At 45.0% G+C, this 25,834-nt stretch overlaps 1 protein-coding gene across 2 annotated transcripts in view; it reads left to right on the forward strand.

The window, feature by feature from the left end:
• Positions 1-25,834, forward strand: part of PTPRC (protein tyrosine phosphatase receptor type C) — a 291,837-nt gene that overhangs the window by 140,503 nt on the left and 125,500 nt on the right. For both annotated transcript variants that reach the window (XM_030205809.1, XM_030205811.1), the window contains 4 exons: positions 59-91; positions 7,902-8,018; positions 9,733-9,894; positions 25,625-25,756. In XM_030205809.1, the coding sequence (XP_030061669.1) occupies positions 59-91; positions 7,902-8,018; positions 9,733-9,894; positions 25,625-25,756 (444 nt within the window). The remainder of the gene's footprint in view (positions 1-58; positions 92-7,901; positions 8,019-9,732; positions 9,895-25,624; positions 25,757-25,834) is intronic.

Genomic DNA, 25,834 nt, shown 5'->3' on the forward strand with positions numbered 1-25,834 from the left:
AATAAGTATGCCAATGCAATATTTGCTAACAAGATTTTTTTCATTATTATTTCTTCAGAAACCTCCACAACAGAGAAAACAACAGTTTGCAGTAAGTTTTCAAGTTCATGAATATCGCTGATGTTAATTTTTCTAAAGGGACTGTAGGAAACCAGTAGCTTGAATGCAAAGTCAAAGAATGCATTCATCGCTATGGACTCCTCTGCTGACTGTCATAGTCAGTATTATGCAAGTCTTAAAGACTATTTCCTCAGTACCAAAGCTCATCTACACTATAGTTTTATATTTTTCAGGAGTGTTTCTGTGATTTTCATGCTTTGGTATCATTCTGTTTGGCCTGCATTAGAAAAGCTGGCCAGTGAGTTTTCCTCCCGAGGTTGTGTCTTGGCTCTATGCATGTCCTTCATGTGCTCCCTAAATTTGGGTTTTGAATTTGATTTAGAAATCTATCACTGATTTATTGGACATGTGATGGGCTCTTGATATAATTGTTTGGACCTTAGGATTGTGTCAGGTAGGCCCATGGAAAGGGGGAGGGGCATCTGGGAGAGGAGATCTGGGGAGTGTCTAGTATTAAGGGAAGGGAAGGGAGGTTCAGAAGGGAAATTGGGGAAGGTTATCAAGAGGGAGAGGGAGCAGGTAGGACCACACCTGCACTGCTCAGTTGGATGTTCAATGCTGGAGCCTGAACATGACCCAACATTGATTATTTTTATTTTTTTATTTACATTTGTACCCCACGCTTTCCCACTCATGGCAGGCTCAATGCGGCTTACATATACAGGTACTTATTTATACCTGGGGCAATGGCAGGTTAAGTGACTTGGCCAGAGTCACAAGGAGCTGTGCCTGAAGTGGGAATTGAACTCAGTTCCTCAGGACCAGAGTCCGCCACCCTAACCACTAGGCCACTCCTCCACTCCATTCTTAATTCATCTTGCAGCTCTCAGCAGCTAAAAAATGCTGATCACTGTGAGCTCACTTTTGACCTTTCAGTATTTAAGATTCTATAAACGAGTAAAAACCTGGTTGTTTGGTAATGTATTTAGTTAGCCTATATGATTATATTAGAATATTATATGTTTAAATTGAGGTGGTTCAAAGATACTGTTTTTATTGTGTAATTATATGGGAATTGTGTGTCATAGATGGAATATCAAGTTTTAACAGCAAATAAATACTGGCATTATGGGTCTTATTCTATGAAGGTTATGGTCATAAGTTTATGATCCAATTATGAGCATACTCAGTGCTCCAAAATAGATTACACTCGAAATTTAGGAGTGTAAATTATGGTCATAAATTAGAAGCATAAATTTTAGGTACGTAAATTTAGGAGTATAACCTTTATAGAATAAGGCCCTATATGTGGAAAAAATTACTCCCTTGATACCTAATTTTATATTCATAAAGTAGGCAGTTCTCAAAAGCCCACTGACATGCATGAACCCCTGTTTTATGTGTGGAGATGCCTTTCAAATTGTTCTGCTTTCTCTTCTGATAGGCTCTCTCTACTCAGGAGATTAGCATGCAGATAACCAGAGTTTAGAATATCATGTGAAGACTCAGAACTCTTGAATCAAAATATTCTTTAATACAAATTCAAACAAAGGAAAACTTATAGTTAGATATGCTGGACAAGAGTCTCTGCCTTGCAGAACTGGGAGTCTGTTCTCTACCAGCTCACCCTGTATACCAGGGGAACCAGGAGATCTCAGCACCAAGCTGAGAAGAATAGATGCTGTGTAGAATACTCTTAAGCTGTCAAAAACGTGGTTATTTTACAGTAGCTTGAAAGGGGAGTATGCAATAGGTACAGCAAAGCCAGCTTACAGTTCTTAGAAAACCATGCTGCAGACACACTCTCAAACCCAAAATGAAAGAAAGGGGCTGGCTACAGCCCAGCATACACAGGGACAAAGGGCCAGCCAATAGAAAAATCACACAAGGCATCAGTGGCATAGCCAGAAGGCAATTTTTGGGTGGGCCAACAGGTCAGATGGGTGGGCACCAGGCTTGCCAACTTTTTGAAATTTAAATCTTGCCACCTGATGCCCCACCCAATGCTCCACCTCTATCCCACTCTCAATAACTTCAATGAGGGTAGCAGTGCAGGTTTCAATGACTACAGGCAACATTGAGGGCTAGGGGGAAGTAAAAGAGATTGCACTCTTCAGCCTCCATTGAGCCTCGGTCCCCGAACACACATACTTAGCCTGTATAGCAAGACCAAACACTTTTCAGCATATCTCTCCAGTTACACACTGTAGAAATGATCCCAGAAAGTATTCTAGTATTAAATTCTGCAAATAAATTCTGCATCCACAGAACCCCCTGGCAGAGCAGAGTTAGGACATTTCCCCCTAAAACTCACCATAATCTCAACAGCCACCATATAGTAAATAAAACAATCTTTAAAACAAAATGTCACTCATAACCTAGGGCAAATCTACGATGCCAGCACTAACTTCCAAATAAAGGATCCTACCTATGAAAAAGGCATTGCCTTACATATTACAGAGGGGCCCTAAAATATCAATACATCTATTGGGAAAACTGAACAAACCAAACTTACTACAGAAGGCTACATAGAAAATTCATGCTAACAGAATACCTCGATCACACACATGGAACAAAAATGCTAAATATAGAATAATTGACAACAAATTATAAAAATAACCAAAATCCCAGGAAGCCAGACCTTGCATGCAATACAATACCAGAAAATCAGAAAGAAATGCATTTCCTCCTGTGCAAAATATAAAGATAGTACGTGACAGGGATGGTGTTAGAGGAGTGCAACTGGAGCAATTGCTGTTGGTCCCCTGGCCAGAGAGATCCACAAGCATGATGGAAGCTGAAGGCAGTGCAGCATGGTGATGGGCTTTGGGGTTCCCTCCTAAATTTATGGCCTGGGCTCCAGCCATGTCTAACACTAGCTCTGGCAAGATGTACGTTCCAAATCTGACATATTCTAATCAGAAAATAAAATTATTTTTCTACCTTATAGCCAGACAACAAAAGGTAGAAAAATAGCCAGACACTTTCAAATCAGCTTGGTCCTAGTCTTTGGTTTCTTCTTTCCTCTGTCTTAACTCACTCACCAGAGTCTCCTGTCTATTTGTCATGTCTTCTCTCTCCATGTCCACCATCCATCTCCCATCTCTGTGTCCCCATGGTTCCTTGTCCAGTATCTCCACTATGTACAAATTCCTGCATCCATCACCCTTTTATCCCCTACCCCTGTGTCCAGCATCATCCCTTGTGTCCCTATGCCCTCCCATGTCCAGTACCTCCCTTCTGAGTTCCTATTCTCTCCTATGTCTAGTATCTCTCCCTTGTGTCCATATACCCCTCCCTCCCAGTGTCCAGCATAGCCTCTGTATTCTCCAATTCCCCCCCCCCCGTCAGGCATTGCCATCCCCATATAGCATCTCACGTCTGTTTCTGTATTTCCCCTTTCTCCCTCACCCACACCAATGTCTCTCTCTCTTCTGCGATCCCACCTAATCAGCTTCTCTCTTTCCAGCTTTTGGCTCTTTCTTCCACTGTGAGTTAAAAATTTGTCTCCCTCTTTCTTCATCCCTTTGACCCGTCATCTTTCTCCCCTCTAATCTCTCCCCCTGGTACAGCACCTCTGTTCCTTCCCTCACGCCTCTCCTGCAGGCCTTCCCTCCAGCCCCCCCCCCCACAGGTCTAGCACCTCTCTCCCTTCCTTCCAAACTGCCCCTCCCTTGCAGGTCCAACAACTTCCTTCCTTTCCTCCAGCCCCCAGCCTCTCCCCTTTGTAGGTCCAACATGTCTCTTCCTTCCCTCCATCGTCCGCCCACTATTGCAGGTCCAGCACATCTACCTTGCCTCCAGCTCCCCCCAATAAGTCCAGCACCTCTGTCCCTTGCCTCCAGTCAGCTACTCCCCCCTTTTGCAGGTCCAGAACCTCTCTTCCTTCCCTCCAGCCAACCCCCCACACACACACTTTTGCAGGTCCAAAATCCTATCCCTTCCCTCCAGCCAGCCACCCCCTCTTGCAGATTCCAAACCTCTCTCCCTTCCCTCCAGCCAGTTAGCCTTCTCCCCCCCTTGCAGGTCCTGAACCTCTCTCCTTTTCTTTCGGCCTCCAGCCCCCCCCCCCCCCCCCAGGTGCAGCCACTGTCTCCCAGCCTGCCCCTCTCCCACCCTGCAGGTACAGCCACTCACTCCCAGCCTGCCCTGCAGGTCAACATTACTCTGGCCTTTTTCCTCCCTCATTCTCACTGCACTGCTTCTCGTTTAAATTAAGGGCACCAGCCAACAGTGATTCACAAACGGAGACCCACTCCAGGGCCTTCCCTTTGCTGCGATCTGCTCTCTCTGTCACAACTTCCTGTTTCTTAGGGTGGATCGTTGCAGAGGGAAGGCTCCTGATTGGTTCTCTGTGAATCGCTGCCGGCCGCCACTCTTAATTTAGACTAGGTGCTTCGAGGCGGGGCCGAGGGAGGGAAAAGATGATTCACCTCGGTCACCGTTCAGATCTTTGCAGAGGGAAGGCTCCAGAGTTGATCTCTGAATCTCTGCTGGCCAGCGCTCTTAATTTAAACTAGACGCTTCGCGGTGGGAGTGAGGGAGGGAAAATACGACCCGGATCCACTATTTTAAGGTGGGCATGGGGCCCATCCAGGCCCACCCGTGGTTACACCCCTGCAAGGCATAGGGAACAGGTGCTCAGGAACAGCCTAGCACAAGAGAACTACAATTACATCACTTTGTAATCCTATCCTACTTGAAAGAACACAAAATACTTATAAACAACAAGCACCCTTCCTCCATGAACATGGAAGCACAACATAAATTATTTCAAAATGTACAACCCAGACCTAAATTGAAGCTAAAATGATCAATGAGTAGACTTCCCAGTGATCAATAACTCCCAGATTCTATAACAAAGTGCGTGCAAATTGATACTTAGCAGCCAGCTTTGCGCATGCAGTTATAGAATAAGGGCAGTTGTGCATGCAAATTAATGGCTAATTGGATTTAGCCAATTATTGGCTATAATTGGAGTTAATTGGCCCCAGTTAGAAGTTACATGCACAACTGGCCTTAGATGGTATTCCATAGGAGGGACATGGCTCAGTTAGGCACATGCCTAGCAGTTATGCCCGTATGTTATAGAACACTTGCATTTACACGCCTAACCTGTCTACTGTTAGGTGTCAGCATTTACACCAGCCTTTGATATGGCATAAGTGCTCGCGCCTAGAGTTAGGCACATATATGTGGACTTACGCTATTATTCTGTAATGGTGATTGTTATAGAATCAATGAAATTACATGGAAATACTTTTAAAATAAATAGGAGGAAATATTTTTTCACTCAAAGAATAGCTAAGCTGATGTGAGCCCCTAGGCAGCCACCTAGGTTGTGAATTAGGTGCACAACTAATTCACAGACTCCACAGCCTGCCAGCAGCCTCTGCTACAAGCTCTCAGCTACAGCCTATTCTGCCTGCCCAAATCAGGTTGTGAGGCAGCCCACTGTAAGCTCTTCACTGTGCAGTCTATACTGCCCCTCCAAGGCTTTTACGGTTTTTTAAGGTTTCCCAGAGACATGTGTAGATATAAAACAACTTAACTTTATTTGCATACTGGAGAACTGGTGAAACTTGGCGTACAAAGTGTGGTGTAAGCTCAGCTGTCAGGAACCAAGGATTACATGAACTTATAAGAACAGCGAATCCAACAATCCTTGCTGTCCATCTCTGGAGCTCTGCCTAGCTGCAGAGCTTCTTGTACATTAAAAAAAGGTCAGTAGTCCAAACAAAGAGATGCTAGTGCAATAATAAGAAGGCAGAGAGAGTCAGGGAAAAAGGGGTGCCATAAAGACAAAGGCACTCAAGGATATACCTCAGCTCTCACCATCCTAGGCTGGCTATCAGACAATAGGAAAATCTTTGACCATGTAGGGAAAAACTTCTTTCAGGCTGAGACCTCTCTCCTTATCAGATGGAAAGGAAAGTGAGGAATCTGGCTTTTACTCTGACTTAGCTCAGAATGCAATTTAGGTTTTAACAAAAAGTATGCCGTTTACTATTATACTAATGTTAGCAAAATAATATAATATACAGGAAGTCAATGCCATGCCTGGGCACCAGCTAAACTAGGCTACCGCACCAATAACATTACAAACTAGGATACATGTAGTAACAACAGTTAGCATATCTGGGATTAAAAAAGGCTTGGACAAGTTACTGGAGGGAAACTCCAGTCTGTTATTGTGATGGACATGGGGGAAGCCACTGCTTGCCCCAGGTTTGGTAGTATGGAATGTTGCTACTAATTGGGTTTCTGCCAGGTACTTGCGACCTGGCTTGGCCACTGTTGGAAGCAGGATACTGGCATAGATGGACCATTGGCCTGACTCAGTGTGCTTATTCTTATGTTCTTAATCTGCGCTTAGTGCACATTATCCCGACACCTAACTTTAGGCATCCTGTAGAGGATACCTCCCTTAGTGTAATGAAAAGAGGGGTCATCAGAGTAAAGAGCATTAACAGCAACTTCTTTTCTAATATTCTGTGCCTTGCTGATTCAGAGCAGTGGCATACAGCTCCTTCCAGACTGAATATAAACTCATTTGTTATGACAATCCTAAGTACAAAGTCAATGAAGACAAACTAGTTACCTACCAAATTAACCAAGGATAGAATATAGTAGAATAACACCAAAATACTGGATAATACTACATATACAGAGTCTGACTGAAACTGATTTTGGTTTTGACTGAAACCAAATCCACAGCTGAATTTTGCCGTTCGGTTTCAGCCAAAACTGAAAACTAAAATGTCATGGGGGGATATGGATTGTACATTACAAACAGAGAGTATTCCATCCTATTACTGCCATCACATATACATAATATTAGATAGGATGGCTCACTTTGTTCCCCTTGAGGTTATCCCGCTAAATCTATATATAGCACTCAAAAACTGAATGTGCAAATTTGGGCATACACCCAGTTTGCGTGCGCAATTTAATTGCACAATGAGCTAATTAGCACTGATAATTGGGCGCTAACAATCAATTATTGGTACTAATGGGCAATAATTAAAATTTTTGCACGCATCTTTATAGTCGCTATTCTATAAAGATGCGTGTGTAAATTTTCCCTCACAGATTCAAAAAGGGAGCATGGCCATGGGAAAGGCAAGGGTGGGTCAGGGGTGTTCCTGGAATTTGCGTGCAGAGTTACTGGATTAGGCAGATCAATGCCTTATTTAGGAGCGAGGATTTACATAACATTTCCGTTGGCGTAAATCCTCATGCCCAAAATTTGACACAGACACCCAGCACCAAATGCTATGCTATAACTGGCGCCCAACTTGGAGTGTCATTTAAAGAAAAGCGCTTAGTGCTCATTTATTTTGGTGCCAGTTTTTCGGCGCCATAAACGGTATCTAGCCCTATATAGACGTTACATCCACAAAGAACTAAAGTAAGTTACGCACTTAAGTCAATACAAGGGGTCTGCCTCTGATTTTGAACAATGATGTACAATCCTCTTTCAGTTCAGGCTTTTCCTGTTGGTTTTCTTCTAGTTTATGTAAGATCCACCACAGTAAGGATAGAGAATATAACAATTCTGAAAATGACAAATTATCATTTTTTTTGTAGTGTTCTGTTTTTGTTTATGACAAAAAAGGTTGTTAGTAATGCCTTCTAACTATTGCATTGTTATTTCAAATGCAGTAATTGAAAGGTATTGATATCTGGGAAAATGGACCTATTAAAGTGTGTCTCTCTGTTCTCTCCTTTCTCTTTTCAAATATTAGAAAAACGGGTTCTGGTGAACAATTTAGGGAAGTCAAATAGGATTTTTAAATCCCTGTGCTATGTTAAAAATAAATATATTTCTTTTCTTACAGATGTGACAACAATATATTCATTGACTATCAGCAGCACAAATATATCTATTACCTTAGAATGGATAAATAATTCTATACCAGAGGAAGTTTGCTTACTGAACTATTCATATGTTTGTGGTAGGAAACCTTTTGTATTTCCGCAGTGGGGTTAAATGTGCTTGTGCTCCACTTTTGTCCCTTTTGTAATATTTAGGCCCAAATTCAAGGATTAAGTGGACATTATGGAGCTTAATTCTGAAATTACTGTCACACTTCAGGATTGACAGTCCTTCTTATGTATGTTCGGGATATATGGGCTGCATCTGAATTCAAGAAAGCATGGGACAGGCATGTGGATTCTCTTAGGGGGAGTAAAGCTCTGCCATCATGTTTCTGTTTCCCAGTTTTCAGATATTTGTTTAAATAAAAATGTAGTGTGCATTAAAACTTTTTAACGTGCATTAAGTGACTTAACGCACATTAATTCATAGGTTTACATACACTAAATTGATTTTGCATGCACTAAACTTTCTAAGGAGCCTTAACAAATTGAATACACACTAACAAATGGACTTTCCTAGACTTTGCAGTAGCTAAATTTCAAAGAGGAACCACATGGATGGTTTCTCTTTAAACATTTCTGTAACACATGGTGCTTATTTTCGAAGCACTATTCATATTGTAGACATTCATAAACTTGACACTAAGACATCCATATTGCATAGACATCCAAATGATGATTGTACAAAGTCAAAATACGAATGTCTAAAACTGAAGAACGTGTATCTGGCAAGAGGGTGATCTGGGCTTGTTTTGGACGGGGCTTGAGCAGGCTTAAAATATAGGAGTTCATTCCCTGTTGCAGAAGGAGAAAGACCATCTGTGTCCTAAAAGATGGACATTGGTAATTTTATTTTTCTAATCATCTTGTTCCCTGTCTCTGGTTCTGCTTCTCTCTGTCTGTGCTCTGGACTGTTTCCAGGGCCTCCTGTCCATTCACTTTTTCATTTCTCTCCTCCTTTCTTCTTTAATTCCTGCCCTTTATCCTTCACGTTCAACTTTCTTCCATTTTTCTGTGATCTTTTTCCTTCCCCTTCATCCATGGGCAGCATCTACTCCCCTCTCTCTTCCCTTTCATTCTCCACCATCCATGAGCATTTCCCCCTCTCTGCCCCTCTCCTCCCCTCTGTTCATGTCCAACATCTCCCTTCTTATTTTCTTCCATCCCCCATTTCCAGCATCTGTTCCTCTCTTCTCTCACCATCCAGCATCACCTTGTCTCTCTTTCTCTTCAACCATCCAGTATGGCTCCTCTCTCTCCATCTTCTAGCATCGACCCATCCACGGAGGTGGGTGGGGGTGCTCATTCAGGGGGGATGGGAGGATCTTTGATTCCCATGACCTGAGGGTAGGGGGTAGGAGGGAGGAGGCTACATTGGAGACTAGAAAGAGGATCAGGGAGAGGGAGCTTTAAAGGTAAACCATAGTTATGTGGGTCCTGGACGATATTCAGGCGGGGTCACATAACTGTCCTACGCAGGCCCCAGCTGAATAGCAGCCCAGATCCGCATAGGCTCAGGAATCCATTCCCACCAAATTTGGCCTCTAATATTCTGTGCTGGTGCCTTGACATGGACTGGCATTGAATAGTGAGAGCTAAGCTAGCCGGCAATGGTCATCGTGTAAAAAAATACAAACTATTGCCGGCTGAATATCGGGGGGGGGGGGGGGGGGGGTAAGTAAATAATAAATTAATTGGAGGTAAATGCTAACAGACATTGCAGGCTTAAAAAAAAAAGAAATTATATTGCTTTCACCATGTTTAAATGTACCTTTCTTTTCTGTTTTATAGATGGAGAACTGGAAATTGAAGATAAAGAACAGAATTCAATTTCTCAAAAACATACATTTCATAATTTACATCCCAACTCTAAATATAACTGCACTGCAGAGGTGCTTTACAACAATCAAATTCAGAAGAGCGAGAACAAATCAATAATGACAAAGTATGGAAGTGAGTATGCCACTTTCTTCATTAGTCTTTACTAGCCATTAAGCCTGTGAAAACGGGCGAGTATTGCAGCCCTCCTTTCTCCCCTGGCCTCACCCCGTCCACCGATCCTCCCCCCCATATCCAGCAACCCTCCTGTTTCCCTTGGCCTCCCCCCTCCCCCCATGTCCAGCAACCCTCCTCTCTGCCCTGCTCTCACCCCATGTCCAGCAACCATGCCCCCTCCCCCCTGCCCTCCCCCCATGTTCAGCTACCCTCCTCGCCTCCGCTCCCTCCCCCCTCTATGCCGGGCCCCCTGCACTGACCTGACAGCGTCTCTCACCTCCGTGTGAAAGCGCTACAGGCAGCAGCAGATCAGGCAGCATCTCAATCCTGCCTCAGGTGGCAGAATGCCTTGGGCCACCCCTGCATTGAATATACACTTAAGTGCTTTGGAATGTCACCCTCATACTACTACTACTACTACTTTACATTTCTAAAGAGCATGACAGTTTATAGTTATATTTTATTTGGGTTTGCTATACTACCATTAACTAACTTGCAGATCACAGTGGTGTACAATTCTAAAAAGAAAGGCAGAAAGGAACCACAATATTAATAGGACAGATTCAAAGAACTTAGTTACACAAGAAAAAGGTGACTTGGTGTGAGGGATAGAAAGGGGGAAAGGGAGGGGAGAGAGGATATTGCAGCAGCAAGGTGAAAGATAGCTAAAGCCTCAGTCAAATGCTTGGTGAAACAACCAGGTTTTAAGGGCTACTCTAAACTTTTTAAACAATAATTCTGCACAAATTGGGAGTGGCATAGAATTCCAAAGGAAAGGGGCTGAAAAAAAGAAAGCCTGATGCCAGGTTGATTCCAGCTGGACAAAAGGGGAGCTGGGGAGACAAACGGTGATCATTGATTGAGTGAAGCAGACATGTAGGGGAATAGGGAATAGTGAGTAGATAGGTATTAGGGATGACCTAATCAGTACGCTTAAAAAGCAAGTGTAAGAGTATTGAAAATAATCTGTTTGTCAACCGGGAGCCAATAAGACTTAATAAAGAGGAAGGAAACATGATCATATTCCAGGCATGATGGAGCTGTTTGATAGCAGTGTTTTGAAGAGTCTGAAGTTTCTTGAGGGTTGAACAAGAACAGCTGAGGTAAGCAATGTTACAATAGTCAAGCCTAGTGATAAGAAGAGAAAGTATCAAGGAGTGGAAATTATCATGCTCAAAGAACCTATGAACAGAACGGAGTTGACGAAGAATAAAGAAACCTGTTTTACATAACCCTGAAATCTGTTGGGAGAACTTAAATTGTGAGTCTAATATAATGCCAAGATAATGAAAAGAAAGAGTGTGTCCAAAGAGAATCAGGGGAAAAGAAGGGGGAGAAAGGCCACTAGTGAACCAGCACGCTACTGTCTTATCCTTATTTAGAATTAGTGTACGAGAATCCAGCCAATCTGAAATGAGAGTAAGACAGTCCTGTAAAGGTTGAATAGATGGTGAAGTTAGGTTAGTAGGGTAAATTAACAAGATATCATCTGCATAAAAGTGAAAGGAAACTCCTGAAGATTGGATGAGAGTTGTCAGAAGACTCAGAAAGAGATTAAAGAGAAGGGGGGAGGGGAGAGAACTGACCCTTGTGGAATCCCACAAGCAAGAGTGAGAGGTAGAAGAGGAAGCTGCTATTCAAACCTGGAATGAAGGATCTGCTAGGAAAGAGGTAAACCACACAAGAACAGTAGCTGACACACCCAAAGCATGAAGAGAGTAGAAGAGTGATCAACCAAATCAAAAGCTGCAGACAGATCAAGTGAAACAGCAAGAACCACATTGTGTTTATCAAGATGAGAATAAATGTATTTATTTATTTATTTATTTATTTATTTCATTTATTTGTTACATTTGTATCCCACCTTTTCCCACTTATTAGTAGGCTCAAAGTGGCTTACATAGTTCCGGAGAAGTGATTACAGACTCCGGTGTGAACAAATACAGTATAGGGGTACTATTACAGCGACAAGTACAGTAAAGAAGTATCGGTAAATAGGTTGGGGTGATTCAGACAAAATGTTAGTGTGTGATCATGTGTTAGGATTGAAAACTGTCTGTTTCCTGATTAAATTGCCATATTTCACTAATTAAAGCAGCTAATACCATTTCTGTGCTGAAATGAGACCTAAAACCAGACTGCTGAGGATGGCAGATAACGGCCACATTGCTCGATCAGTCTACACATTTGTAGCTCATGGTGTGTATGAACCTGTCTTTCTCTGGACTATCTGGAGGCACTCCAGTGAAAACAAACCAAAATGATGTAGGGTCTACATCAACAGCCTCATAACATGAAACTTAAGAACCTAAATTTGGAGGATGGGAAAATGTGAAAGACATTTATTTATTTAAAATGTTTTTATTTATATAACAAACCATTAAACATCACAGAGACACTGTTTTCCTTCAGTATTGTCCTAATACAAAACCAAAATACAGTGGCTTACATTTTCAGTTTATCAACCCCTCTCCCCCAAACCCCTTTCCAACTAAACCATCCCAGTAGGCAATGCATCCAACCTAATAAGGAATAATTTCCTCGCCCTCCAGTTTGAACTACTCCTTCTAACCAGCCCACCCCCTTTACTTTGATTCTAAGAAACACAAGTCCACATTTGATAGTAAGAATCCACCTTGTTTGTTGTAATGCTGTAAGACTATACAGATCACATAGGCATGCCAGCTTCTCTTTGACCAGTTATAGAGATGGAGTCTGAAAGGCTTGTCTAGTCCTACAGACTCCGTAAATAAAGCCACCTCCATATTTAGTGCAATCTTTTTAGACAACATAGATTGAACATATTCAAAGACTATTCCCAAAAAATATATATTTTGGGACATGACCACCACATATGCAAATACATTCCTTGTTCATAACCTCCCGTCCAATATGAAATCTCATCTGACTAATTCCATTTACCCAGTGTAACTGGGTCACCCATCCAGGGCCCAGCCAGGCTTGACCCTACTTAGCTGCCTCTTCCTCCACACGACTGTTGCCTTCACTCCACAGCAATCTGGCTCCTCTGAGCCTTGGCTCCAGGCCCTGTGAACTCCCAGGACTTCCTCCTTCCTCCGTTCCTTTCACAGAGGCACATTCAAAGCCCAATGTTTATAAGTAAGAGCTTTTATTTTCTTGCTTCAAATCAACAAAACACCCTTCACTCCAGGTTGTTTAGGCTAGCAGCCCAGAGCACAATTCAGGTTCAACACAGTCAGATTCAGGTTCAAAAACAGTCCATATAACTTCAAACTCAGGTTCAAAAACAGTCCATATAACTTCACTTCACTTTAGCTCAGATTACTTCACTTAGGGAACAGTACATTATCAGAGGGAAAAACCCAATAGCTTGGTAGGTTGCAGCCCAGACCTTTTTAATATGAAACAGTTTACACAGTCTTTCTTGCACCTTCTTACAGCATGGTTACACAGCTTTATTCCCACCTGGTTCAGGCTGGGGTTTCAATTGTGCCCAGCTCTCTTTCTCTCTCACAGGCTGCACCTGTTTCCTCTTTAGTAGAGATTTCCCCCAGTGCCTCAGCCTCTCTCCTCCGGTCTTCCACCAGTCTCTCCAAGGTACAGCTAGCCACCCTCTTACAGCAGCTTTTTGGGTTTGAGCCATCTGTTCCTCCCCTAGTCCTTCAGTAATCTCCATTTTATCCTCCTCTTCAACTTCCCCCGCCTCCAATCTCTCCAGCTGGCCCTCATCACCTTCCTCAGAGACCATTTCCCAATCTTCTATCTCCTCCCCTAACTCTTGCACAGCCGGGTGGGGAAGAGAAGGATTCTGGGACTGGTAGTTCCCTCCCTTCTTCCTTAACCCAGCCAACCTCTCTGCCTCTGGTAGCCCAGCTTTCTGAATGTGGGTGTTGTGCACATGAACTCTGCCCTGTTGGGATTCCCCGGCTCCCTGCACCCCCTTTCTTCGTGCCTTCCCGGATCCCCTTTCACCTGCACTCTCACACCAGTTTATCTGGTATATAATACAAGTGAAACAACATTTTTAATGCATATTCCACCACTTGAATGGCATACAAGATCTTATGAGAACATTGACATATGTCTTCCCGTTCTACATCCTCCATTGGCCTGTTAATATCCTTTACCCACATGGACATATTATTGGGTCACCTAAACTGCTGATCTATAAGTAACTGATATATGGCTGAAATGACCCCCTTAGGCAAAGCCCGCCCCACTATCTGCTCAAGAGCACTCTGCTTCCTCCCTACCTGCCCCACTATCAACCCTCCACCATTTGTAAAAGGTTCTTAGCCTGTAGGTATGCAAAGATACCTCTGGAGCTCAAAGAATATTGTTCCTGTAGCTCCTGCCCCTATTGTACCAGCTGCCCAAAATAATATAAGCTCAATTGCTCCCATCTCTGCAAAAGTTTCTCTTCCCTCCCAGGAGAGAAACCCCTGACATATCTTGGCTATTCAACCAGGCCTTTAGTAGAATTAATTAACTTGTTACTCACACACACACACACACACACACACACACACACACACACACACACACACACACACACACACACACACACACACACACACACACACACACACACACACACACACACACACACACACACACACACACACACACACACACACACACACACACACACACACACACACACACACACACACACACACACACACACACACACACACACACACACACACACACACACACACACACACACACACACACACACACACACACACACACACACACACAGTACAGACCTGTGGTGAAGAGGTGCTGAAAGGAGAGCTGCTGTACCCTGTGGCTGCTGAACAATGCAGAGGGGAGGGGGCCCCCCTGCAGGAGGGCCCCAGGCTGAAAGGCCTAGCACACTTGGAGCTGAGAAACACTATGAAGGGGAGGCTTCCTCCACCCAAGCCCCAAGCATGCAACCAGGAGAACCAGGAGAGCCCAGGCCTGTGGACGGAGGAAGGACCAGAGCCCAGCAGCGCTTGCTGAGGAGCCAGCTCACCCTGACTGTAAGTCCTGGCCATAACATTCCTAAGCTGGGTGAAGAACAGGGGGCAAGAAGGCAGGGCCCGGGTTCCAGAGCAGGGTTCTCTGCATCCAGTATCAGAGGAGAGGTGGTGGAAGAGAATAGTGGAGAGTCTGAAGAGGACGTTAGTGAGGAAGAGGAGGAGGAGGAATCCAGGCCTAGGGCCTGGCAGAAGAAAGAGGCCCAGCATATGACTCCTGAAGAGGTAATTAGATCAGTGAAGAAAATGAATCGAGTAGAAGGTGAAATAGAGGTACTGAGGAAGCGGCTGAAGCTAGCAAAAACTATGTGTAACCTGGCTTCCACTGGCCCACGAGACAAGTATGTTAAGGGAGTTGAAGCACTCCAGAAGCGGCTTACAGCAAAACAAAGGCAGCTGCAAAAACTAAAGAACTGCAGAGATAATCCCCTTCGTGAGGTTTTCCTGAACAGGGAACGCATGCAGCAGACCCAGACGCAGTCCCAGATCCAGCAGGAAGCAGAACCCAGAGACACACAGGACTCCGTGGTTCCAGACACCCCAGAGGCTATGCTGGAAGGGACAGCAGGGGAAGAGAAACAGCAGCAGCCAGAAGGAGGGAAAGACAAGACTGACACAAATAATTCCCAGTTATCACCAGTATTTTATTTCCTACAGGATTCCCAAGAGCTAGGTGCTCCATCCACTTACCAGCCTTGTAGAACAGAGGCTCCTAGTCCAGTTGTGGCAGGTACTGTGGATAAGGAGGGGCTCCAGCACTGCATGCAGCAAGAGAGCCTGGCAAGTTTGGAACACAAAAGAGCTATGAAACTGAAAAAAATTCAAAAACGTCCCTTATACTTAGAGAGCTGGCAGGGCATAGCCGAACCCACAGAGAAGAGCTCAGGTTTGCTGGGAGAGACAGAGAAGAAAGACAGCCTGGAGAATCAGAACAGTTTGAATGCTGAGGAGAATCAGAACAGTTTGAATGCTGAGGTAGGAGAAGAATCACTACACACTGAGCAAGTACAGAAGTTACCAGGAACAACGGGAGGGAAAGTAGAGCAAAAACAAGGGGTTTTGCAGATGGAGACAGAGACTAAAGAGGATGGGAAAGTACAGGAATGGAGTAGTGGAGTACTACAAGAGATGGAAGAAGCTGAGAGCAAATATGGTGGACAGAGGGCGGGAACATCGTGGGAACACCACAGTCACTCATGGACAGAATTGATAGGGCAGACCTCTGAGCAGGGCTGTCCAAGAGCTGCCATCCAATCTCAATCAGAAGTGCTGATGACATCATGGGGGAAGCTCAGTGACAGGCAGGGGCTCCCAATAGATTCTGCCACTCAGAAACAAGAAGAAAGAGCAGAAGGGAGCTTCTCAGAAACTCATGCCCATCAAAGCAGGAGTCCCAGAAAGGAGAGAGAGAATTGTGGAGAGTGTCAGCTGCACCAGGAGGCGGAGCCAAGACCCAGATCGAGTGAGACAGGGCATGGAGGAGAGTGTCAGCTGCACCAGGAGGTGGAGCCAAGACCCAGACTGAGTAAGACATTGCCAGATACAGAGAGAGTACATGAAGGAGAGTGTCAGTTGCACCAGGGGGCGGAGCCAAGTCCCAGACCCAGTAAGACAGAGCATGGAGGAGAGTGTCAGCTGCACCAGGAGGCAGAGCCAAGACCCAGACTGAGTAAGACAGTGCCAGATACAGAGAGAGTACATGAAGGAGAGTGTCAGCTGCACCAGGAGGCGGAGCCAAGACTCAGACTGAGTATGACAGTGTCAGAAACAGAGAAAGTGCATGGAGGAGAGTGTCAGCTACAAGAGGAGACAGATCCCAGACCTGGTCTGAGTGGGACAGTTGCAGAGCAAGGGAACGAGTGCTGGTTGGGAACAGCAGCAACTGGCAAAGGACTGGAAGTAGAATATTGCAGAGGGGGAAGAGACAGAAACAGCACAAGTGAACTGAACATAGTGGGGTTAGTGGACATGGGAGAGGAGGGAGGGGAAGAGAGGGGGAGGGGAGGAAGGCAGGAAGGGAGTGGGGAAGGGGGGAGCATACTGGTATCAGCCCCTTTATCCTTTGCAGCAGTAGTACGGGGAGGAGGGGCAGAGACAGGGAAGGAGGAGGGGAGGCAGGAGTCAGACATGGAGACAAGGGGAAATCCATTTTCTGGTCCGTTGCGGGGTCCCGGGAGCGGTGTTACCCCAAAACGTCGAAATGTTGTCCAGCTGCGTTGGGTGGGCACAGGGGTAGCACCACCTAGAGAGGTTGTTTTAAGAATGGTATTCTCCCTTGGCTTTATCCCTGAAGATTTGTATGCATGCATACACCCTGTGGGAATCCCTGAATATGATATTAGTTTCTTAACAGGGCGAGGTTTGGACCTGTTTTGGGAAAAGTACACAGAGGTGCAGCATCAGGGTAGATGGGTGGATTTTAAGGCTGTCCCCATCAGTAGACAGGACGCAGTCCAGATTACCATTTTGGTACGTAATGAATCTCTTATGGCTGCAGACCTGTCATACTGGTTGGGACGGTATGCCGAAATTAGGACCCCATTAAGCAAAATACCAGACCAGAGTCGTGTGTGGGCGGGGGGGTGGAGTGCCCTTGTAAAATTAAAACAGGCAGGCTATGTCACCCAACATATACCTTCAGCCGCATACATTGGAAGGGATCGAATTCAATGCTTTTATGCAGGACAACCCAGACAGTGCTACAGGTGCGGATCTTTCCGTCACTTAAGCATGTCATGTACAGTGTTAAAGTGCTCGCGATGTGGTAGTACAGATCATGACACCAGCGACTGCACTACCATACGCTGTAACCTGTGTGGAGGCTTGGGGCACCCTTTTAGCAAGTGCCCACAAGCATCGCACAATCAGGTAGAGGAAGAGAGGAGGGGGGAGGAAGGGGCACAAGCAGAAACTACAAGGATACAAGGACAGAAGCGGGAAGCATTAAAGGGATTAATGGATAAATCAAATACCACTATTCATACAGAGGCAGGCACTAAGGGAAAGGGAAAGGGGGAGAAAAGGGCATCAGGTTTGGATCACATTCAAAGAAGGGGTATTTGTGAAAGGATGGAAGAAGGAGGTGGGGAGAAGGGGGGAGAAGAAGGGGAAGCATGGACCCTGGTAGGGAAACATGGAGGGAAGGGGGGTCGGAGGAAGGAGGGGAGGGGGCTAGCCCGAGCGGGGAGAACAGATATTCTGGAGAAGAGCCAGAGTAATCGATATGCAGTGTTTCAGGTTTCAGGTGAAGGAGAGGGTGATCTTGAGATGAATCCACCCCAAAGGGAGGTTTTGGAGGAGAAGAGGAGGGAGGGGAGGGGAGCAAGGAATGAATCATCTGAAAGACTTAACAGAGAGGAGCCAGCAGTGTTACCCCCAAGTCTAACATCACATCCTACTAGTTTAATGAAGGGCCTCATGCAGGAAATAGAGGAGGGTAAGGAAGGGATGAAAGGGGAAAGGGCTGGTCCAGAGGAAACCAAGAAAAAAAAGGGTAGAAAGAAAGCCGGGGAAGATGACTCAGAGTGGGAGGATTTGGAATTAGAAGAAATTATAGAGGATCCTGAAGAAATGATGGGGGCAGGAATATCTGTGAAGAGGGATTGCGGTGAAGAGATGAGGAGGGGTAAGAAATTTAAGAAATAAACCATGGCTGCCTTGTCCTTAATCTTTGCAACTCTGAATGTAGCCAGCATAAAGGCAGAGAGAACTAGATTTGTCGCCTTTAGCGATTTGACCCAGTGCAAGGTAGACTGCATCCTGTTGCAGGAGACTCATTTGGATTCTTTGCAGCTCCTGCACCGGGCCAAGAGAGATTGGAAAGGGGGGCCCTCATTCTGGTCTCTGGCCAAAGAAAGATGCGCAGGGGTGGCTATTCTTTTTGCCACCCGAGAAGTGGAGATTACGAGGGAAATAGAGGTGGAGATAGGGAGGTGTGTTGTCTTAGACGTTTTCATTAGAGGGGTAGCAGTGCGAATCATTAACTTTTATGGGCCCCAGATTAGTTGGGAACGCAAGCAGCTGTTGCTCCGGGTGAAACCGTATTTATATACAAGCAAATTGGTGGTATTTGGAGGAGACTTTAATATGGTCTTACAGCAAGCAGATAGAAAGGGGTCCAGGCGTCAGGTGGGTTATGACAGTCTCCAGCTGGCAGCAATTGTAAAACAGGCAAGACTGGAGGTGGCGGGAGGGAAGGGGTTCACTTTTAGAAGGGGAGACACGGAGAGCCGTATTGACTGGCTCTTTGTAGGCGGGTTGGCTAAGTTTCAGGGGCAGCCGAATAGATGGACGGAATATTCAGATCATGCCTTAGTTTCCACAGTCTTAACAATATGCGAAGGGGCGCAGAAAGGCCCAGGATTTTGGAAACTGAGTGCAAAGTTATTAGAAGTAGAGGAAAACAGACAAATATTTGAGGGTTTTTTAGCAGACCAAGAAACACTATGGGAGGTGATGGATGATAAGGGAGCCTGGTGGGACATGGTAAAGGGGCGAGTCAAGGCCCTTTTCCGGTCCCTAGCCAGGAAGCAGAGTCTGGGGTTACAGGCACAGTGCTGTCGTCTTCGTAAGCAATTGGACCACGCGGTCTCCAACCATCTAGAGAAGGGAGAGATAGAAGCTTTGCAGGCCCAGTTGAGGCTGTTGCAATATGATCGATACGCTGCTTTGCTTCTGGAAAGGGAATATGGGCATCGGTATTCCCCGGATCCTTTCCAGAATTGCAAGGTAGCAGTAGGACACAAGGTCATTTATGCTATGAGAGATGAAGCAGGGCAGCGATTGACGAACCAACGTTCAATCGAGGCCAGGGTCATTCGGTTTTACACCAAATTGTGGGGGAAAGAGAGCTTGGTTTCTAACTTCATGCTATCATACGTGCAGAGTGCCCCAGGCTTGGAAAAGGTTTCGGAGGGGGAGATGGAACAACTGCTTAGGCCCATTACCACAGGAGAGGTAGATGATGCTATTGATACGCTATCAGCACGTACAACTCCGGGTCCCGATGGGCTGACCCCAGAGTTCTACAAAAAATTCCGTGTGGTCCTGATTCCAGTGTTAGCTGCAATTTTTAATAATTGTTTGCAGAACGGGCGTTTGGCCCCTTCACAGCAGTGTTCTATTTTGGTTCTCCTCGCAAAGAAGGGAAATCTGGAACTTATCGAGAACTGGAGACCCATAAGTCTTCTGAATGTAGATAGGAAAATAATGGCCAGGATTATTTACAACCGCCTGGCTGGGGCAGTGGGTGGTCTCTTGTCCTCAGCACAGTTTTGCTCGGTGAAGGGGAAAGGGGCAGTGGAAGCAGTTTGTACCATCCGTGAAATAGTGGAAAGGAGTCAAGGTGGGACAAAGGGAAAGTATTTGCTGACCCTTGATCAGTCTAAGGCTTTTGACAGGGTGTCCCAGGAGTACCTATGGCTAGTGCTTCGGTGCTATGGGATACCCGACCAGTTTATAGGGTGGATCCAGACTTTGTATCGCAATGCAAGGAGTAGCACTCTAATAAATGGTTGGGTGGGCAAGAGCTTTGCAGTGAGGTCAGGGGTACGGCAGGGGTGTCCCCTCAGCCCCTTGCTGTACGTCCTTTCCTTAGATCCTTTCCTCAGAAGGTTGAGTGGAGGGTTTAGCGGTCAACTAGAGGGCATCTCTTTGGGTTCACACACATGGCGATGTGTCGCCTACGCAGATGATGTCACAGTAGTAATCAGTAGCAAGGAGGAAGCCGAGCGAGTTCAGACCTGGATGGCAGAATACACACAGGCTGCGGGGGCCCAGATAAACCAGGATAAGAGCTCCGCAATTTGGGTAGGACAGGGCAGACCAGCTTTCAAACTTCCCAGTCAGTACCCAGTAGCAAGGGATGAAGTACGGATCCTGGGTCTCTGGGTAGGCAGACAGGACTATGATACGATCAACTGGGAGAAGGGGCTGGGGAGAGTCGAGGAAAGGGTGGCCCAGTGGAAATCATATAAGTTGCGGTTTGTGGAAAAACTGCATATCATTAAGACCTATCTGATACCCCTTCTCCTGTTCATATCCAAGGTCTGTTTACTGCCTATATCGTTACATGCCAGAGTATACAGCTTGTTTTTCCAACAGCTATGGGGGAACAGGATGAATATTATCCGGAGGGAGGTGACCTATTTGCCCAAAAGGGAGGGGGGGTTGGGAATGGTCAACCCTGTGGTACATTTTAGTTGTTTCTTTTTCCAACAAAATCTGGGAGGGGTCTTGCGGGAAGGGAGGCCGGCTTGGGCAGACTGCATGGCCTCCTGGCTTCAGCGGTACTTGAGGGATTGGGTGAGGGGAGGTCAGGCAATGCCCCTGCGAGGGAAGGCGGGATACTTGCCACAGTACATCTCACCTCTGTTGAGATTGGTGAAGAGATGGGGTATCACAGTACAGGAAATCCAGAAGGAGGACAGGAGGCAGCTACAACACCGCATTATTCAGACACACTTTTCAACACGTCTAGCCTTGAGGGACTGCCCAGGTCCACTACAGGAGGAAGGTCTGGCTTTCCTCAATTCATCACGCCTCCCCCGGAAGATTGCGGACATGGCCTGGCTGACTTTCCACAGCCGGCTTTATGTTCGAGCTAACATGAAAAATAGAAACAGCAATGATCGTAAGTGCCCGAGGGGGGAGTGCGTGACGGAGGATGAAACAATGGACCACTTCCTCCTCAAGTGCCCGTTCAATCAACAAGTCTGTCAGGCAGTAGCCCGCCAATTAGGGATTCCTTTCTTCCACCAGCTATCTTATGCAGAATGGGCCTATGGAGGGTTTCCAAAAGGAAAGGGGTGGTGTAGGGAGACACTGTATATCATCGCTGCAGCCCTTTGTTACTTCCTGTGGCAGGCACGCTGCCAAGCTTCATTATATCGGAAGTGGCTGTCTGTACAGGAGGTGGCAGGGGATGTGGTACATTTTGTCCAGCAGCTGGCAGTGAGGGAGAAGGAGCATTGTTCTGGACTACAGTGGGCAAGGCATTGGAGGGGTTTTTCGTTTCAGCCTCCCTGAGTGGGAGGGTTTGTTGAGGGGCGGGGGTATTGGCCAGTAAGGTTTTATTTATGTATTAGTTAGCGGGTTTTATTGCTTGTTTTATCGCTTGTTTGTATGCTTGGTTTGTCTTGTTGCAAGTTTCAATAAAGACAATATGACACACACACACACACACAAGTAATACAATGCCATACTTTGTATTGTTATTTGAATATTTTTACTGCTATAATTGTCTATTGCTTATGTTTGATTTATTCTTACTGTACACTGCCTTGAGGGAATTCCTTCAAAAACACGGTAAATAAATCCTAATAAATAAATATTGCAGGAGAAGAAATAAAGACTCTGCCTTCCCTCCTAACAGCCCCCTCTTTAACGTGGTTCAGACTAGCATTGTGTTTTTGGGAAAGGGGTTGTTCAAGGCTCTCACCTCTTGCCCTGAATGACCCGCCCACTACAAGTCTAGAAGGTAGTCCTTTAATCCCCTCAAATCCACCTCCTGACTCAGTCTGAATCCATTATTTTCCCAGAACCTGACTTTTACAGCCACTAAAGCTTTTAATTGCACTGCCCAATAATGCTTTTCAAGATTAGGCACCCCCATCTCTTCCTTCCATTTTCCCATTCTTAGTTTTCTTCCACCCCCCCCCCTCCCAATAAAACAAAATAATTTCCTATGCCATACCTGGAACAGACACACTGGAATATCAATGGATAAAGCCTCCATTCTCTCCATCCATGATAGAATTAACTTATCCCATCTCTCCAAATCCTTAGGTACCCTTTTACTAAGGCGCATAGGCGCCTATGTGCATCCAACGCACGTCAATTTGGAACTACCGTCCGGCTACCGCATATCCCGAGTGGTAATTCCATTTTTTACGCTTGTCTGATATGTGCGTCGGAAAATATTTTTTATTTCTGCGCGACGCTAACGGGGTGGTAATCGGCAGTGTATGTGCACTGACGATTACTACCTGGTTAACACGTGAGACCTTATCGCTAAGTCAATGGGTAGCGGTAAGGTCTCAGGCCCAAAATGGACGTGCACCACTTTTTATTTTGACGCATGTTCATTTTTGGCCTCCCCAAAAAAGGCCTTGGGTATCTACAAGGGGAAGGGGAAGTTCTGGTAGACCAGTCCTTCGGTGTTTTGCAGTACTCTGACTGTGACATGAGTTTGTATAAAACGGAAGTCAAAGGACAGACAAGAATAGATTTTGAAAGTTAAGAGCTAAAGACAGAGTTGTGGGAATAAAGAGGCAAAAGATGATAAACAAATGCCAACTTTTTCAACAGATGAAGAAAAAGAAAGAGGAACAGCATCTAGGGTGCTAAACATTAAACATAAGTTGTCTCACATTCAATCAGTGACAGTGGTCAGACATGAGAAGGGAGGAGACAGTAAAATAAGGAAATAAGCAGTGAAGGAGATTAATTGAAAGAAGAGAGAGCCAAAATCTAGAAGACAAAAAAAGGAGAGGGTCAAAGATTGAACTCAGAAAAATAATAATTTATTTTGGATGTTTTTTAGGGACAGTATCATTTAAGCCTCTCAGAGGTTTTAATAATGTTAAATACTAGCTAGTTAAATACTAAGCTATATAGGGGCCTAGTGGTTACAGCACCAGTCCTGACATCCAGAGGTGGCCATTTCAAATCCCACTGCTGTTCCTTGTGGTCTTCAGCAAGTCACATAACTCTCCATTGCCTCAGATACAAACTGAGATTGTGAGCCCTTCAGGGATAGGGGAATGCCCAGTGTACCTGAATGTAACTCACCTTGAGCTACTATTAAAAAAGGTGTGAGCAAAATCCAATTAAAAAAAAGCAGTAAAATTTGTAGGTACCATAGCTTACTGTGGGATTTTATCACATGGTAACTGCGGATTTTACATGGTACCTTTTGGTGGTGTTCTCATTCATTTTTTTGCAGGTTGTGTGCTAATGTTGTCAGTGAACGGTACCTGTCGAGAGTTAACATGGAAGAACTTACCTCCTCCTACTTAGGAGGTGATAAGTGGTCCCACGTTAACTGTGCATGACGAAATTAGCGTGTGGTAAGTGCAGCGTGTTAACTGTCAAACACCTTCTGCACCGTTGTTTGCCCATGCCATACCCCTTGACACCAAAAGCACTTAGGGATGGATTCAGTAAATGGAACTCAAAATTTGGCACCAAAAAACTCAGCGCTGAATGGTATTCTATAATGGGCATTCCAAGATCAGTGCCCTTTATAGAATAGTATGTAGTGCCGGGATGCACACCTGACCTTGGGTGTCAGGATTTACACCAGCTGAAATCTGGTGTAAACCCTGGTACATAAGTTAGGTGTCGATCCCCAGTATTCAGTAATATTGTTGCATCTTTAGTGAATTCCCCTCCCATGGCTACACCGCTTTTGAGTTGCACGCTTTTCCCCGGATTCTATATAGCGCGCCTAGAGATCGGCGCCCAAATCAGCACGGATTCTATAACAACACACACAATTTAACAACTTAACAAGCTAATGAGTGCTGAAAACAGCACTTAACAAGCAATAATGAGCACTAATTGGCACGATTAGAATTTAAGCGCACAACTCACTAAGGAGCCCTTTTACAAAGGTGCATAGGCACCTACGTGCACCCAACATGCTTCAAATTGGCACTACCACCCAGCTACCACCTGCCCTGGGTGGTAATTCCATTTTTGGCGTATGCCCAAAACACTCAGGGCCCTTACCTGGCGGTAATTGGCAGTTGGCGTACTGCATGACTACCACCCGGTTAGTGCATGAGACCTTACTGCTAAGTCAGTGGGTGGTGTTAAGGTCTCAGGCCAAAAATGGATGCGCGCTGGTTTTCTTTTTGCCGCAGGTCCATTTTCCATCCTCTTTTATCCAGGCATGCTCAGGAAATGGACCAGCGCACATCCAAAACACGTGTCTACACCAGTGCAGACAACTTTTGGGCATGCCTTAGTAAAAGGGCCCCTAAGCGTATTCTGTAGCGATGTGCGCTGAACTTCTAATGTGCACAGGCAAAAAGGGGCATGGTTATGGGCGGGAAAATAGGTGTTTGGTGGGCGTTCCAAAATTTAGGTGCCTAGTTATGGAATATGGACCAGTGCACCTAAATCTATACTTCGAAATTTACGCTATGCTTTCATTGGAATAAACGGATATGCATAGATTTAGGTGCTGAAATATCAACTGAGCGTATCCTATAGTCAGCGCCGATCTTTTTAGGCACCATATATAGAATCTCCCCCTATAGGATTTACTTGTGGATCTTTACAGAATAGCACATAGCAAGATGCACATGCAAATCCAAGTTGTTGCCAATTAATGCTAATAATTGATTTTTAGCACCCAGTTATTGGCGCCAATTGACTCATTAGCTAATTTAGTTTTGCGTGGTTCTCATGATAACATGCAATTTTGCGCATGCAAAATGGCGTGCTATTTCTATTATCTAGCCCTTAATGCCAGGTTTATACCCTGCACTATCTGCAAAAATAACACAAAGCCCCTTAACATGGCTCTGTGCTATAGTTAATGCAACGTTAACTGTGCATTAAGTGCTTAACATAATTTAGTAGAATGGCCTCATAATTATTAGAGGAACAGTGGTTCTAATTGCCTTACTATTGTTTTTATCTTTCTTCTATTCTGTTTTTTTTTATTGCAGCCCCAGGAAAAGTTATAGATTTGACATGTAATTATTCTGCTATAACAAGCACATCCTTTGGAGTTACCTGGGAAGCATCCAATTTAACTAATGGACCTATTAATGGGTATCAAATAATAATTAATGGAAGAAGTAAGTATATATTAATCTACAATACTCATAAATTCATATATAAACTACCAATACTGTTTGTTACCGTATTTTTTATGC

The sequence above is a fragment of the Microcaecilia unicolor genome, chromosome 6 (assembly GCF_901765095.1).
Source record: "Microcaecilia unicolor chromosome 6, aMicUni1.1, whole genome shotgun sequence".
Taxonomy (NCBI): Eukaryota; Metazoa; Chordata; class Amphibia; order Gymnophiona; family Siphonopidae; genus Microcaecilia; species Microcaecilia unicolor.